At 43.0% G+C, this 17,263-nt stretch overlaps 2 protein-coding genes across 3 annotated transcripts; one reads left to right on the top strand and one right to left on the bottom strand.

The window, feature by feature from the left end:
- Nucleotides 1–1,995: 1,995 nt before the first annotated feature.
- LOC117841992 (ATP-dependent 6-phosphofructokinase 5, chloroplastic) lies at nucleotides 1,996–8,087 on the bottom strand. 2 transcript variants are annotated; one of them, XM_034722322.2, is made up of 14 exons: nucleotides 7,918–8,087; nucleotides 6,547–6,878; nucleotides 6,353–6,434; nucleotides 6,151–6,224; nucleotides 5,684–5,795; nucleotides 5,043–5,138; nucleotides 4,855–4,956; nucleotides 4,701–4,775; nucleotides 4,086–4,226; nucleotides 3,862–3,978; nucleotides 3,677–3,781; nucleotides 3,484–3,564; nucleotides 2,598–2,726; nucleotides 1,996–2,487 (listed from the first exon to the last, which is right to left on the bottom strand). In XM_034722322.2, exons 2-14 carry the CDS (start codon nucleotides 6,852–6,854, stop codon nucleotides 2,320–2,322), a joined length of 1,590 nt encoding a protein of 529 aa, XP_034578213.1. In that variant the 5' UTR covers nucleotides 6,855–6,878; nucleotides 7,918–8,087; the 3' UTR covers nucleotides 1,996–2,319. The 2 variants fall into 2 exon arrangements, with proteins under 2 accessions (XP_034578213.1, XP_034578214.1); XM_034722323.2 differs by lacking the exon at nucleotides 7,918–8,087 and adding an exon at nucleotides 7,150–7,568.
- Nucleotides 8,088–8,225: 138 nt separating this feature from the next.
- Nucleotides 8,226–12,689, top strand: LOC117846138 (protein ANTAGONIST OF LIKE HETEROCHROMATIN PROTEIN 1-like). The gene is made up of 3 exons (XM_034727255.2): nucleotides 8,226–9,601; nucleotides 9,700–12,061; nucleotides 12,141–12,689. The coding sequence occupies exons 2-3, from the start codon at nucleotides 11,335–11,337 to the stop codon at nucleotides 12,452–12,454; spliced, it is 1,041 nt and encodes a 346-aa protein (XP_034583146.1). The 5' UTR covers nucleotides 8,226–9,601; nucleotides 9,700–11,334; the 3' UTR covers nucleotides 12,455–12,689.
- Nucleotides 12,690–17,263: the final 4,574 nt, after the last annotated feature.

Below are 17,263 nucleotides of genomic sequence, written 5' to 3' on the forward strand. Positions count from 1 at the left end.
TTTGCAATTTTTTCATCCAACTATATGTTTCTGCAAAATCGATATATATATATATATATATATATATATATATATATATATATATATATATATATATATATAAAAGCTCGCGCACGCAGAGAGACCCGTGGGCCGCAGGCTATTGGCAAGAGCCAGCTGGGATGGGCCAGCAAAGGGCAGCAGCCCGTGGGTAGACCAGACTATATAACACGGGCCTGTTTGTCTGAGCTGCCGACTATATAACACGAGCCTGTTTATCTGAGCTGCAGTTTTTTTAGTTTTCTGAAAAGCTGCAGCTGGATTTTTTTCTAAAAAACTAATAATAATTTTTGAAAAATGTGTTTAACTTTCTGGCTTTTCAACTTTCCATATAAACTCAGCTTTATTGAGCTTCTAGCTTTTCAAAAGCTGCACAAGAAGTTTGCTGTTTGTTTAAACTTCTAATTTTTCACACTAAGAAGCTGCTAGAAACCTCAAACAAACAGGTCCTAGCTCCGGAAGTTCTTTTTTAATGGACCTTCCACATTTTAGATTCGTGCAAACAATCATCTGTCGACTGCGGTTTAGCTCCATGGTTCTAGTCTACCACCACCTTTCACTCTCTCGCACGACGCTACCCCCTAATGCCCGCCACCACCGCCTGCATGTGCCATCCTCTGCGGCCCCGCATTGTTGTTGTCCGCGTGCTCCGCCGTCGCCACCCGGCACACTGCTGTTCACATCCTCCACCTCTGCCGCTACCCGCATGCAGCCTCCACCACTGCTACAGGTCCTGCTACGCCTTGCCTATGTTGTGCTGGTCATCCCAAGCCACCCCCGCCTTTGTCGTGCTGGCTATCCCACGCCACCCCCGCCACGTACCGTTGCCGCCACCATAGGCGCAATAAATATTGATTTTTTTTCAAAATGTTGATCCATGTTTTGGTAAATGTTGAATCAATTCGCTTAAGATGTTGAAATAGGTTTTGAAAAAAATTGAAACTAATATTTTTTTAAAATGTTGAGCTAGTTTTTCAAAAATTGTTGAATCTATTATTTTCACATGTTGATGTGTTATTCAGAAAATGTTAAAACCCATCTTTCGAATGTTTAATGTGAACCTCCAATTTAAATTTAATGGATTTTAAAGGCATAAAGCTTTATCAATTTCCACATGGTGTATAGGAGGCCTGTGGTAGACCTGACGGGGGAAGTTGTGCATAATCAATTATTGAGAATGCATGGCGCAAGAACCCAGGAAGTGATTTAGGTGGGCTGGCATATTCGCTTAAAGCAGTCACCGCTGATCTGAAAGTCTGGAGCCGGGAGAAATTTGGCCACGTTACAAAGCGCACTGCGAAGCTGACAAAAGAACTCGATGAGATCTTATATACAGAAGAGATAATGTGGCTCCAAAGATCGAGAATTACATGGCTGAAGGAAGGGGACAGAAACACAAAATACTTCCATAGGAAAGTCAGATGGAGGGCAAGGAAAAACTGGATAAAGAAACTAATGGTAGTTGGTGCTCCGGGCAAGATGAAATGCAAGGTCTCAAATTTATTTCGAAGAGATGAAGGGGTGAATCCTGCAGAGATTGCTGATTTGTTTGATCCACCCCTTCATCTCTGCAATTGTGCAAGCTGTCTACAGGATACTTGTGCAGAGATTGCAGGATGCTCCCGTTTCAAATAATTTCTTTATGTAATCAGAGGTCTGATGAGCAAGTACTACAGGTATTTTGGAAATCCAGATTATTTTCCCCTTGGAATCTATGGCCATGAGCTCTGACATTCGTAAAAGAAGAAAATTACGACGCTCTACTTCCTGAGAGGAAGCGTAAATGATGCTCCTAACTTCCCAAAACAACATCGATTACACCAAAGGCCTTGAACGATCAAACAGAATCTGACTGCTGAGAATGCTGCACTTCCCAGTCAGATTGTCGATTACAGACAGTAAATTACCGTCAATAGAACATCTCACCAGGCCGCAGCCAGTTTTGTAGCATCTGGATTATGCAATCGCCAAAGTTCTTTGTGGTAGGATTTATGGTCAAATCATTTGCAGTGATAGCATTTTACAAAAAGAAAAAAATCCCTTCTGGGGCAAATGAAAAGAACGAGTATGTTTTCTATGTCAGAATGATCAAGGGACGACTCTGTGTAAAGTTTACTATGAGCTCCTCCAACTTCACAGGCAAAATTTGGTGCCAGAAGGATTTATTCTAGTTTCCAGTAAGAAAATCCAGTGCCACAAGAATTTATTCTAGTTTCCTGTTAGCAATACATGATGGACGATTCTCTTGGTACCGTGCGCTGTTGTGATGGCAAGGTAGAGTCAGTGGAAGTCGGGCTGCCCAGTGGACGTCAGGCAGCGGTGCCACATCCTGCTATTAGGGTTCACATGCTTTGGCGTTGTGATGACCTCTGGAATGGGAAGGTAGACGTAGTGTGTATTGCAAACACCTGACGTGATGCCACTGAACCCAGCAAAGGCTCCATGTACCTAAAAAAACATTCATATAACTTTCTTAAATTCGAACTAATTAAGATGGATAAAAATATTACACTTACATTCAAATGATTACTAGCAGACAATCAAAGAAATCAACTTACAGCATTTTGCCCGAGCACGGTGCAGAGAATAGCATCGGACGCATTTGCCCGGCAGGCCCGAACCATATATGTTGGATCAATGTATTTTAAATCAGCTGGAACACCGATGTCCTTGAAATGCTTCTTGATCTGCAAGGTGAAACCAATGCTACTGAATAATTTGTAAAAGAAAAAACTGTTTAGAATGGAACACGGTGCCAACAACCATATTATGGAATAAAGAGTTCAGTAATCTTCATATTGATCTGCTAGTTCAAACATGGTACACTTTTGCTTTATAGTAAATTAGAGATTTTTTTACTGATTTTCTATATGTATTTTGGTATGTATAGGGAAAACAGAGTACCATAAACTACATACCGGCCATGAAAAAACAACTGGTACGATCTTAACTATGGTTTGCACTTTATAAATCTGATAAGACTGGTATCAGACCTATATTTGTTGGTCTTCTTTCACAGGCTTATAAAAAGGTATTTCCCCAAATATGAAACTTGAGGAAAATCAATAATGAACAATTCAAAATAAATATACACATCAAGAAAAGAACTTGATTCTGGCAAGTATACCAGGCTGGAAGTAAAACTTCGATCAGGATTCACTGAAAACCGGAGGTCCACAGTCCGCACCCCTAAGAAACCTAACTCACCACCCACAGCGATGCACTGCTACACACGCAGTGGCTGTAGGATTGGATGCACTTTTTGAAAGTTTTTTCTCTTATTTTAATAAGTGGTGCATCTTCACTGTCATTTTGGCACAAATCCCTGGCACGAGGTACAACCTCCATCTGGGGACCAAATGACAACCAAACCTTATAGGCTTATACTGATATTCAAAGGTACTAGATACAAATGTATGCAGAAGGGGTTTCAGACGAGGATACCTTCTGTTGCATGTGGACACCAAAGTCACTAAGTATCACATTTCCTGAAGCATCAGTTGCATTTGATTTTTGCAGTAAATCCTGGGCGAAGAGTCAAAGAAATACATTCCTCAAATTTCATAATTCATCCATTATAATAGAGCCTTTGAAGTACTTAAAAAGGAAAAAACATGAAACTGCAATGCCAACTTACCTGTCCCGCACCTTCAGCAACACAAATCATGCAAAATCCCTTTGTATTAAGTAAATGCTCAAGGTGTTGCAAGACACCATGTTCTCCATCAAGTGTGAAAGATACCTTCATTCATATTGTAATCTTTTGTCAGTAGATGTGAAGCCAAGACAAGTCACTCATCGTAGTGTTTAGTGTTTACAGACCTCAGGGATTAGGCAAACATCGATTTGTCCACTGGAAAGAGAAGCATGCATGGCAATGAACCCACTGCTTCTTCCCATTAGTTTGACTAACCCAATTCCATGGTACGCACTACGTGCCTAGAGACAAACGGAATAAATCAAGTAAAGCAAGTGCAAACAGTATGTCGAATTCATATTCATTTGACTGCATTTTGAAATTCACAACTGGGCAAAAAGCAGCTTACCTCTATATAAGCAGAATTGATAGCACGCTGGGCTTCTTCCACAGCTGTATCAAAACCAAACGTCTTATCCATAAAAAGTATATCATTATCGATTGTCTTTGGGACAGCAACAACTGAAACTTTTAGTTTTCTCTTACGACACTGTAAACAAGAGAAAAAAAGGACAAAAACATAAACAATGCATGAATAATAACGTTCCGAGGACCTTGCAAATATGTTTTAGAGTAGATGATTCATTGGACCCTTCCTGAATCCTAACTGAGGTAATGCACAAAACAGAAATAGTTTAGTTTCAGGAAGTTGCGAAAAATCACACCCAACAGCCACTGGAATACTTTGTGCACAAATGACCTCTGTGTATGAGAGAAAAGACACTCATGTTTTATATTACATACCCATAATTTTAGATATAAAATAGGGTTCAATCCAAATTTGTTACCTTTGAAATTCAAGAAACATGCTAACTTTATCTCAGTATTGCAAAAATTACCAAGGTAATGCATTTAGGTCATATATGGATTTGATTACTAGGCTGAAGTGAACAAAACTAAATATAAAGAATACAAACATGTCCAAAAATTTCCTAGAAGTATGAAAGGAAGAGAGAGTAATAACCTCCTCATGAATAGCATTGGCTCCTGCATGGCTACCATTTCCACCAATTACAAAGAGCATATCAATTCTTCTGGCCTACAAATATACGATGATCACCGAAACAATATTGAAGCTGCAACACGGAATATGGTGTCTTTCATTTCAGCTTAGTTACCTGTATACTATCTACAATCTCACTAGTTTTAGCTCCTCCACGAGAAACACCTAGGAAACTTCCTCCAGAAAGATTTATGTTTTCCACCACATCACGTGAAAGCTGAAGGTTCTCACCACAATGATTCAACAATATCATGAACATCAACACCCTTTAGCACCTGAGAGATGATGGAAAAGCATCCTTACCGGCATTTCTTTTAAGCCTTTCTCAAAAAACCCACGATAACCAAATGGGATTCCAACTATATTCTTCACCCCATAGGTCTCCAAGGTAAATACTATCTGCAAATATAAGCAAATATACACATGTAAAAAACACAGATCTGATTATCCGTGGATCCATAATCTTCTTAACAGAATTCAACATTAGTTTAAACTACACGCATATAAAAATGACCATTTGCCAGATTATTTCTGGGATATGTCAAATAAATACGGGAAAATCATGTTTGAATTTAAATAACCGTCCTAAATTAGATTCAGAGTTTGTTTGAATTAAAAAAAGGCTTTAGTTATTCAGCATTTACTTGAAAGTGTGCTATTCAGGATTCAAATAACATCTACAAGTTCAATGCATAGCCATTCACACATACATTCACTAATCAATTTTCATCTGCATTTTGTCTCCCACTTTTCTTGTTAGCTCTGATCAAAAAGGTTATCGTAGCTCCTAAAGACATCTTACTCCTAAAATGGTTAATACTCCTATAACCTTTACAAGTGTAAATGTGCCATAAATGCCTAGATACTGCATCAGGGACTCTACGCAGTGAGAACGAAAACAATACAAAATCACTTCAGCCATGTTAGAAGAATCAAACTCATACCTGTCTAATGACATCATTTAACCCAGGGCAGAGCCCTCCACAGGTAACAATAGCAGCCTTTACTTCTTCAGGTTCATAGTATATCTCCTTACGAGGGCCTGCACGATGAACCCTATGGAAAGCAAAAATTATTTTCTCATCCATTTACCATTCTTAAAATAAAACTGTTTTCTTAAGCAATAGTAAAGCTGCTGGTATTTTATTAACAGGAGAACTTGAAAATTATAAAGTGTGAAAAAGATGGGAAAACAAAGAAATAAGAATAAACACCGTACTATTAGCAGGACCAAAGAACAAGAATATAGAGACTATCAACTGTTCTCTATCAGGTATACTCATGATATGAACAATGATGCAAGTTAGCAACACATGGAGCATTTCCTGGAAACATTCATAATTTTAGCATAAAAAAGGTGAATCAGCCCCCTAGAAAAAAGAACTAGCCAATGTGCTACATGAGATCATACCAGTGTTCCACCCAGCTACAATCAGGATCAATGCACTCAGCTCCAGCAGAAGTAGGAGACGCATACTTTATCACCTAAATAAACAAATTATGGTAAGCGATATATTCACCAGCGGAAACAACAAAGCCTCTTCTCGAGACCATGCCTTGTTTTATGTACTCATCTGCAAGTACTGAACACGTCATATGTGCTCAATATTTACCTTGAGAAGTGCTCGGTCATCCTTATTTACATAACCATTCCGCATATCAGTTGATGAGACATCACCATCACCCAGTGGAGTTCTGTCAGAATAAATGATGGTTTTCTTGAAGTATGAGATCCAGCTAAATTTTCATGTTTAAATGCTTAAACCAGCTATTAAGTCAAACAAAGATATAGCAAACGGGGATGAACCTGTTTTTCTTCAGAGAGAATGTAGTGGTCCTTGGCTCCATATCATATATATCAGTAATGTGTGGCAAACTAAAACGCCTATCCCAGTCTTCCTGATACTTTTGCTTCCAAGAAGGATCACTGAAATCTAGGTCTAACTTCCCAGAAATAGCTCTGACATGCAGTAGCACAGATCTTTTTCTGCACTTTCGCTTGCTTAAGGAGGTGAAACCATATTGGCATTGGTCCCTTGTTGGATGCCACCACTGTTGCTGTGTAGCAGAACTAGTGCTTGCTTTTAACACAACAGCCATCCCAGATAAGGACATCAAGATTGCAGTGCGCCCACTAATCTGCAGCAGAAATTCAGCAAGCTGAATGTCAGTTGATGCTAATAGTCCTACAGAAAAATGAACGCATTTCATATGAGTGAAGGATAGTAACCCAAATTGAATCGTGATGTAACTTTGCTAATATCATGAGATGTTCCAGTTAATCAATATTTCAAGGCTAAGGATGTGACACATTAGCTTTTCACTAGCCTCCTTAAAATAAGAACATTAAGATCTACAGCCAAAAACACCTATCTGAGACTATGAGTATCTTAACACAGAACACCATTACCTGAAAGACCAAGTACACTGGCAGTTTGGTAAAACTCAAAAAGCATCAGTACTAGTGATGAAGTTAACACTGGAAATGGGGTCCAGCTCACACTCCATCTATCTTCATAACAACCTAACCAGGGGCACTTGCAGAGGCTGGACCGCTGGAGCAAGCCAAAATTAACATGACACAGTGAAAGCGCATTACATTCGAGCACAGATAAACCAGCAATCTTAGGAGCACCTCACAATTCAAAACACCAATTCGAGCACCACAGGGTTTGCTAACTTACTCCAAACCACGCACAAGAGCCACAATGCCAAACTAATGACATGCACTTCCATCCCGATCAACCAACTACAGCAACCATGAAGATAGCAGAACTACGGTACTCGAAAGTGACGGTTGACGTCACCACTAAAACGCATCACGAAGATCCCGAATCAACCGCGAAAGGGACCAACTAAACCGAGGACCCAACGTTCACTCCACGACCCACGATCAATCGGCGGGCACCAAGACCCACGCCCCCATGAACATTTCCAGCCGCGGAGAAATCGGATCATCAAACGCGAGGAGTTCCCCCTACAACGACGCCGGCGCGTGAAAATGATTACCGCATTGCGCCAGTGGTGCGATACCCCGCGGCGGACCAAGCGGCGCCGTGCGGATCTCACCGGCGAGCGGAGGCCGGGGAGGGACCGGACCGATCTCCACGGGCGAGCGAGCGCCGCGCGGTGCAGGGAGTGGGGTTAGGGGTGGCACGAGACCCGGCCGGCGGCTTACCTGCGGCTCGGGGGCGGCGAGAGAAGCTGCGGGATTCGATTCGACCGCGCTCTGCTCCGGGCTTCGAGTTCGCTCGTCGCGTCGTTGATCGGTCGGAGTCTTGGAGAGTGTTTTGACCCTTGGGCGCGGCGGAGAAGCAGAGGCAGCAAGAGACGGCAGCGGAGTTGGGAGTGGGGACGGAGGGGTTCCAGGTGGCGGGGAGGAACGGCGTGGGCGCGGTGTATCAGTGGTGTGGTCCGCAGGTAGATCGGGGGTTGGTGTGTGCCGGCGAGGCGGCGACTCGAGGGCACGGGCGGGGACAGGGTCCAGCGGATCCTGAACCGTTGGATCAGAATTGTTGACGAACGTCAGGGTTGTATCAGCTTATTTTCCGCTTATCAGTGGAAATAAGCCAGTCAAGCCACCTCCACGCTTAGCTCACGATCCACCTAAACACCTTGCTTATTTCTCGCTTACCAGTCAAGCCGCTTAGCTCACAATCCAAAATTGAACTATCGTTCCGATTCTCATGTACACGGCCTCTGTGACGCTTCTCGCGTAAGCGGACCAATTTTTCCCGATACCCCTCCCCACCGACACCTGTCGTCCGCTCCCAGCACCCGTCCGTCGCCACCCCATCCGCCGTCGGCTCCGGCCGCCACCCTCCACCGGTTCCCTGCCCAGATCCAACCCGCCTCTTCCCTGCCGAGCAGATCCCGTCCGTCCGCCTGCTGGTGTTCCTGCGGTTCCTGCCCGCAGGTGCTGGCCTGCAGATCCCGTGCGCCCCCCTGCTGCTGTTCCTGCAAGTCCTGCCTGCAGGTGCCTGCCGAGCAGATCCCATCTGCCCCCCTGCTGCTGTGTTTCTGCAGGTGGTGCTTCCACCGGCCGGTATTTGTGGATCTTTTCATATTTGTATAGATGGTTATGTCAATGCTTGTTAATTGCCTGGTCTAGTGGCGTTTGCACTGATCCTTTGTTTGTGGTTTGTTCTTTCGCCTCGTGAGTGAAAATTTCTGTATGTTGGTTGGGACTCAGGAAAGATGAGGACTTGAGGACTCGCCAAGATGAAGGTGCTGACCCCCTGCTATTGTTCCCGCAAGTGCTGCTTCCGTCGGCTCCCCTCAGGTGCTGCCCCCCTCCTTCCGCCTGCTGTTGAGAATGTGCTGCTGCTGTTGAGAAGGATACCTATGCGTCAATTTTTACTGGCGTCATTTACCGCCGACCAAGAGCAAGGTAAATTGTTGTCACTTCTTTGATGGATTGCGCAAATGGCAGGTTGTGGGTTGCATAGTAGTACTTCTTGATTCATGCTGCTCTCAATTCATGGTCAGTAAACAAGATTGTAGATTTATATTTAGTTCTACAATACTGTAATCAAATTTTGATGGAAAAGTCATCAAAGCTTGTGGCAAAATGGGATTCATTTGCCGCAAAGGCTTTCAATGACATTTGTGTGGAAGAAGTACTTGCTTTTAATCGGCTGCAGCAATATTTGAATGCGGTGGGATATGCAAATCTTGTTAGAAAGTTTTATGAGCGTACCAAGAGACCATACAATGAAGGGCAAATGAAGAACACGTGGGATATATTGAAAAACATGTATACCTAATGGAAGACTTTAAACTTGAGAGCAATCGGATTGAGAAGAGATCCTGTTACAGGTTGTATTGTGGCTGATGATGAATGGTGGGAAGAACAAAATGCGGTGAGCCCACTAACACTCCCATTAGAGATAGTTCACATACACGTTGTTTGTTTTCAACAGAAGGTTTAATGGCATGCTGTTTTGGTGATATTTTACAGGCTATGCAAGGTTGTAACCAGTTTAGAACAGCCCGCTTGAGTACGAGGATCAGATGCAAATCTTGTTTGAATTTGTTATTGTTATAAATGAGACTTCATATGTTCCAAGTGGTGATGGCAATATTGATGAACATGATGTTGCTGATGCTGGGGGCAATAGTGATAGGGAGGCACCTAAGGTCCCAACAAGTGAAAGCATCTAGGCCCCTAACTTGTGTTTTGGTAATTAATGACGATCTTAGTGGACTAACAATTTCATTGAGAATATGAGTATAGGTTAGTCCTGAAGTTGAGTTGAGCTTCAAAGGATACTATGACGATATCTTGGTTGGTTTGAACGTTGGAAAGCTCAAGGCAAAGGTACACGATAGGGTTTTTATTTTTACCGATCAAGAGGTGCTTAGCGGATGTGAATTGACCGGAATAGTAGGGTAGATAGCTGTACTATCAAGAGGGCTCAATTTCATTTACTTGATGGTTCTATAGTGCCACTTTGCTCAAACAATTGCATTACATGCATAGGAACTAACTTAGTTTGAGAAAGTGAAAGAAATGAGAAGAAAAACTTGTTCTAAAAGAGGTCTAACTATATAAGGGCGGACGGTCCGGCTCTAGGTGGCGGACGGTCAGCTAAACCTAGATAGAAATAGGTTTTCGGGCCGAGAAATTATTTCTCAAAAGCGGACAGTCTGCAGTTATTTTCTACGGACAATCCGCATGGGGTGGACGGTCCGGCCCTCTGTAACGGTCCATTCTGACACGCATTAAATGCTGCAGTAGCCGTTGGGGCTTGAACTGCGGACGGTCTGCCCCCTGTGGGGCGGACGATCCGCCAGTCCCCTGTTTTTCGCGAAAATGACTGTAATAGCTAGTTTTAGAAGGGAGGCTTGTAAATACCCCACCCCCGAATATGGGTGAGGTCTTTTGGCACCTTGGACAATATTTGTGACATTCTAAAGCCTCTTCCACATCTCACTCACTCACGGTGCTTAGAGATTGCATTCTAGTGAGATTGAGAGCATCCTAGTGCATTGCATGAAGAATTTGAGATTTGTGGCACTAGAGAGTCTTCAAGCAAGTGTTCTTTGATTGCTTGGAGATTGTGAAAGCCGTTGAGCCCTTCAAGAAGATTGTGAAGGAGCCCCGGTTATTCTTGTGAGGTGTCTTGTGCTCACCTCGTTGGAGCGGTGAAGAGCAACTCTAGTGGAATCGAGGTTTGGAGAGGTTCTTTGATTGAAGCCGGCTCAAACATCAAGCGATGCCTTGATAGAGGAGCAGTTGAAATATTGAATCCACCTCAACGTGGATTAGGAGTGACTAGCAAGTCATCGACACCACGGGATAAATTCGTCACTCGTGTTTGGTTCTAACTTTGCTCAATTTCTTTATTGCATTTTACTTTGAGCAAATTACTTTACTAGAGATTGAATAGTATCTTGTCACCCTAGGTTGCAAACCTTCACCTAGTTGTAGAGTAGCTAGAAATAGTTTTCCTCTTGTGTTACTAATCAAATTTTTAAAGTGTTGTGATTTTAGTTGAAACCGCCTATTCACCCCCCTCTAGTCGATATCCTAGATCCTATCAGAGCCGTGGTCTCCATATTTCAAGGATTTAACCATCTCGGAGTAGGATAAATGGCTAGTCAGAACAATGTTCATGTGGGGAAACCACCTTTCTTTGATGGGAACAACTATGATTATTGGAAAACTAGAATAATGGTTCATCTTAAAGCAATGGGCAAGAAGATATGGGGAATTGTAAATGAAGGTTTTATCATTCTTGATGAGAAGAACATGAGTGAAGCCGATGACGCTAATGAGCTGCTAAATGATCAAGCTATGAATGTGTTATATGGGGCTCTTGACATTAATAAATTCAATCGGGTCAAAAATCTCACAACCGTATATGAGATTTGGAACAAGCTTATGAAAATTCATGAAGAGACATCTACCGTAAAGGAAGCTAAACTTTATATTTTCAAGGGCAAGTTTAGTGAATTCTCAATGAAGAAGGATGAAGATGTCTCTACTATGTTCAACCAGTTAAATGACATAGTAAATGAGCTCAAGGGTCTTGGCTTCAATGCTCATCCTAAACTACAAGAAGCAAGGTTCTGGCCTCATTTCAAAGATTGCATAGGAGCAATAGATGGTACCCATATACCTGTAACTGTGCCATTAGCTGATCAACCAAAATACATTGGCCGGCATGGGTATCCTTCACAAAATGTCATGGCGGTATGTGACTTTGATATGCGGTTCACATTTGCTGTCACTGGTTGGCCTGGTTCTGTCCATAACACTCGTGTATTATTGGACACGTTTCTCACATACAAGGAACAATTTCCACATCCTCCCGATGGTAAGAACAAGTTATGTTGCAATCTATTTTTCAGGAAATAATTGCTCATTGTAATATAACATATAAATATAACCTGCAGGCAAGTACTATCTTGTTGACTCTGGATATCCTAATAGAAAAGGATTTCTTGCACCCTACAAGGGACAAAGGTATCATGTTTCTGAATGGCAGCATGGTCAGCATCCGGCGGGATTGAAAGAAGTATTTAATCATGCACATTCATCACTTAGAAATGTGATTGAGCGATCATTTGGAGTTCTAAAGATGAAGTTGCGCATTCTCTTGAATCTGCCCAGTTATCTGGTTAACAAGCAGTCCAAAATTATAGTTACTTGTATGGCCCTTCACAATTTCATCAGAGATAGTGTCGTACATGATGTGCATTTTGAATAGGATTTTGAGGAAGATGATGCTAATCCAACCCAACCTAGCACAGATGGTGGTGCTGCTGCTTTAGGAGATGACATGGATATGGGTGCATTGCGTGATGCTATTGTTGTCGCTATGATTTCGTAATTCATTGTTGTACCCATGATAGATGTTTCCATACTAGACCGATCTCATATGAATTTCATATTATTGTAATGCAATTTCTATTTAACAAACTCTAAAGACATTAGAATTATTGTCTTCTCCTCAGATTCATAACAAAAATGAGCTATTATCAGTCTTAGGGGCATTCAGGTCAATTTACCAGCTAGGACAGACAATCAACACAAAATAATTAGGATTGCCAAACACCTAGCTTATTAAGACAGCGGATTCTCCAGACAGCAGGCTTATCAGATAAGCCTGCTTGCCAGATAAATGAGTTCCAGAAAAACATATACAAATAGGGCCAAAATAGTCCCATGGGCCAGAATGCTTAGTGGTGTTCGTGGGCTGTTTGGGCTTGGGGAATATTATGCTCGGAAATGCTGCAAGCTGCGGAAGCTACTACAACATCCATCCCCCAACAATAGATTTGGATCAAAGGGTTCGTTTGGGACCGCTTTTGCTGCTCCGGCTCCGCGACTGTAGCACCCTGTAGCGCAGCAGGAGTCGGAGCCAGGGAGCCACTTTTTTCCAAGCTCCGCCAGCTCCTTCCCTCGCGTAGTTGGTTGTAGCACCTCGAGGTCTGTTTTAGCTCCGCGCTACGGTGCAACATAGTCCTACATAGTATAGGTTACTGCAGCAAGGAGCCGGAGCCCCATTGGGTGAAGCCGCACCAAAGGTACCCAAAGTATCGAAAAGATTCAAAACAGTTTCCTCCTGAGAAAACAATACAACTCGACCTAACTAAGTATAAAACAAAGCTGTGCAAACTGAGCGTAGTCTAGCTAATTAGATTTCTTATCATAGAAATTTTTCCAGTAAAAGTATTCAAGTTCTTGACTTGGAATAGCTGCTCGAACTTTCTTGAATTTAATTTAGGAGTTAATAAAATTATTTCTTTTGATAATATTATCCGTCGATAATGAGTAATTTGTGTATTCAAGTTCCATATTGTGTGTGCGCACAGACTCGGGCGACCGAGACCCTGAGGCAGAGCTCGATAAATTCCACACTTTGCCCGGGACTCATTGTCTCCGACAACCAAGTCCAAGAGCCAGGGGATGGGCAGGGACTCGCGCACTTCCATCCACGCAAAAGGTAACGCCCGCGCCGGTGGCTCCGAGTGGCATACAATAAAAATAATAGGGATGAAAGCGGGACGGGAAAATTCCCGATCGACCACCACCTGTAACACCTACTATCTAGTCATCAAAGTAATTCTGAAGAAATGGAAGCAAATCATGAAGAAAAGGGAAAAGAAATTGGCTAAAAATCAAATTCGGGTCAAATTTGACCGAAATTTGAATTTTGAATTCGAAATTCAGAAAAATTTGGCAAAAATATGGAATGGAAGTATAAGAGTGATTAATACTTGAAGATCAAGATTAGGGACAAGATCTGGTCCTAAATATCTCAAGAAAATCAAAGAAAGAAAGTAAAACCGAAATGTACTGTTCACCATCCGACAATAGGAATTTCAGAAAAACAGCACCAGATTCCATTTTGGAAATTAATTTCTGCTGAATTTTTCAAATAAAGGGATCAAGGCAACTATACAATACTGAAGTATGGACCTTGGACAAGAATACCAGGGTGTTGTTGATCAAGAATCACAAAGGAAACAAATTCAAATTGAGGTCTAAAGTTGGCACTCTGCCATTTTCGGCCAAGACACTGAAGCTGTCATTTTTCTAGGTCTGACACCAGTGCTAAGTACCTATGTTTGGAGCCAAATTCAGGAGAATGTGGTCCAAGAGGTATAGGTGATTATGAGCAAAATGGAATCCCTAATGGTTGTAGAGTGTAATTGGTTTGTAGTTGGACTAAAAGGAAGGGATTTGGACCACTGAAATTATTTACAAAGTTGGGTAAGTGACCATGACCAAGTGACTGACGAACTCAATCAGGAGCTCAATGAAGTTCAGTTACCTGAGGGCAAACATTTTGAAATTGCCAACAAATGGATGATAATCTCAGGCAAGAGTTTAAATATGAATTGTAGAGCTCGAGTTTATCTACAACTTTGCTTAAGTGACTTGTGGACCATCGGATTCAAAATCAGCCGTGGTGAAGCTCTGAACTTTCAGGCGTCAGAAACAAAAAGGGGGGGGGTGACAGAGCCACGCCCGACGTGTCGCCGCCGGCGTTCTCGGTCGACCGCCAGTGCAGCAGCTACGGCACCTCCTCACCACGCAAGCCTAGCACTAGGCCACGGTGTCGCCCATGCGCGCGGTAAGTCTTTCGTGTATCTACCGCTCCCGCCCTTTTTACCGCCTGTTTTTCTACCGCCGCCGCCCTCTCTGTCAAGCCACCGCCGCCGACCAAATTCCACTGCCACACCTTACCTTCCGTCGATTCCTCTCGCCCACTCCTCCACAGATACCCCAGCTACACCCCGGTCAACTTGTTGCCCAGCATCCTTGTCGGAGTACCCGTACTCGTCGTCATTTCCGTCCGCCACCGCCACACCTCCTGCTCACGGTGAGCACCCCCTTGCCGTCGCTGTTGTTCCTTGTGGTCGGTTTTAGGTAGACGTCTAGGGCACTAGGAAGCTGTAGAAGTAGTTGTCGGGGTAGACCGAGCCGTCGTCGTGTTTAGTCATGACCGGCCGTAGGCGCCGCCGCCCGCCGTCGTGGAGGGAATGGCTCCGGCCATCTCCCGGGAAGCTACCGCCGCACATGGGTGCGCTAGTGCATGGGGATGCTTCCCCGGCCTAGCCCCGTCGCCGGTGGGGCGCCGGCCGGCGAGCCGCACCGCCCCTATCGCGCTCGGGTTTTGGCGGGAGGAGGAAGAAGGTCCTGGTGCCATGGGCCCGCGCGTCAGGGAGGAGAAGAGAGGGAGGAGGTAGGCCGGGCGACGGCTTAAGTGGACCGCGAGTCCAGTCGGCCCAAGTGCCAGCGCGGGAGAGAGACCGTTGGAGGAAAAGGCCGGAGGCCCAGGGGTCCAGCAGGCCGGCCTCGCGGAAGAAGAGGAGAAGGAAAGATGGGCCGTCGGGCCGTCGCCGGTTGGAGAAAAGGAAAAGAAAAAGAAGATGGCCCAGTAGAGGGTTAAGAGGCCGGCGGGTGAGATGAATAGGAGAAGGGGGTGGGTCCGAGCCGCGGGCCCAGCGTAAGAGAGAGGGGGTAGAGTAGGGACGCGTGAGAAAAGTAGACCGGGGGTTTTTCGGAAAAAGTTAGATTTCCTTTATAGAATAAATAGTTTAAATCCGAATCTCACCATTTAAATCACAGAAATTTATAGGGGTGTCCAAAATTAGTGAAACCAATTTTATTAGGCTTATTTTATTTTCCTTTATGCATTAAAATTTTTATACCCTAGGAAAAACAATAAAAATTTAGGTATTTATTTAATGCCTTTCTTTTAAGGTATTTAAATAAATACTTAATCTTTATTAAATGCATAAAATATGGAATAACATTTTCATAATCACAGATTATTGTTAACTCATAGGAAATTAGGTTTCAAGATTAGAAATAAATTATAATGTCTTCTAAAAATAAAAGAAAACGCCCTAAGTAAGGATAATTAAGGAAATAAAATTGTTGGGCTAATCTTTTCGGGTTTTTATGTGTTGGCTTGCAACTTTATCATGATAAATGGTGTAGTCCTTGTTGGCTTGCAACTTTATCATGAAGGAAAGTTGTATAGTCTTGTATTCAAAAAGTTGCATTCCTAACCCCTGCATATGCTTTGTCATAGACACCGAAGCACCAGAAGGAAATTTCTCGGAATTTTCAGAAGGATCTCCGGAGTTTGAAGAGGTCTTTGAATTGGTTCCCTACGAGGCCAACTCTTCAGACAGTGCTAACTTTTTTAGCGAACAAGGCAAGCTCCGGTGCATTATACCTATTATTTTGGAGTCGCTATTTCATGTGTCCAATTATCGGTTATTTGTTATATGTATGCACTAAGTCTAGGAGTTGCTTGAAACCCATTCTTGTGCATTATCATACCTTGTTTTAAGGACATCTTTGCCACTTGTTCAAACATTTAGTAAATAACCCAAGTCTAGAATATGCTTAGTTGCCTAAGTAATTGGTCTACCAAACCTTAAGGTAAATATTGAGTCATGCATGTTAATTATGGAAAGATAGCTTGGAAATTAAGAAGCGGACAGAAGCTAAGGATGTAGTTCTGTCTGCTAGATTAATCTAGTTAAGGCCCGATTCGTTATCTTAACCTTTGATCAAGTGAAAGACATCTGATCACTTACTGGGTATGGGACCAGTAAAGCCCAGTAGGTTAGTAAACTCTCCGATCGGGAATACTTCGTACCCACGCTTGACGTGCTGGAGATTGGCAGGGGCGTAGCCTGAAACTCACATGGTGATCTGGCCAGACATGGGGTCCCATGTGGGGGTGCGTCCCTGGGTCCGGGTAGTCTTATTCCCAATCATCGGATTTGCTAATCGAAAAGTCATTACGTACGACCTGGACAGTCGTATATAACTGGTGATCAGGGTACTCTCCTGCAGGATGTAATTGATCCGGATCGCCACAATTCTCGGTTATGAATGCACTTGATCACTGTTGAGCATCGTAGCATAAGTTCATGAATGCTACATCTTTCCACTAATGTTTTGGTGTATGACTTAATACCTTGTTGTTTACAATTAATCTTCTATCATCATCTAGAATGGTTAGGTAATAACTTAATTGAAATAAAAG

This window comes from Setaria viridis, chromosome 2 (assembly GCF_005286985.2).
Source record: "Setaria viridis chromosome 2, Setaria_viridis_v4.0, whole genome shotgun sequence".
Taxonomy (NCBI): Eukaryota; Viridiplantae; Streptophyta; class Magnoliopsida; order Poales; family Poaceae; genus Setaria; species Setaria viridis.

Bases quoted from the DNA above. Each gene is read 5' to 3' on its own strand.
- LOC117841992 (XM_034722322.2), bottom strand. From the start codon at position 6,854: ATGTCCTTATCTGGGATGGCTGTTGTGTTAAAAGCAAGCACTAGTTCT. The intron at 4,227-4,700 runs GTTATTACTCTC...TCTTGTTTACAG, and splicing joins CCAATGCTATTCATGAGGAG to TGTCGTAAGAGAAAACTAAA. The intron at 3,782-3,861 runs GTCTGTAAACAC...ATATGAATGAAG, and splicing joins ATGTTTGCCTAATCCCTGAG to GTATCTTTCACACTTGATGG.
- LOC117846138 (XM_034727255.2), top strand. From the start codon at position 11,335: ATGGCTAGTCAGAACAATGTTCATGTGGGGAAACCACCTTTCTTTGAT. The intron at 12,062-12,140 runs GTAAGAACAAGT...TATAACCTGCAG, and splicing joins ATTTCCACATCCTCCCGATG to GCAAGTACTATCTTGTTGAC.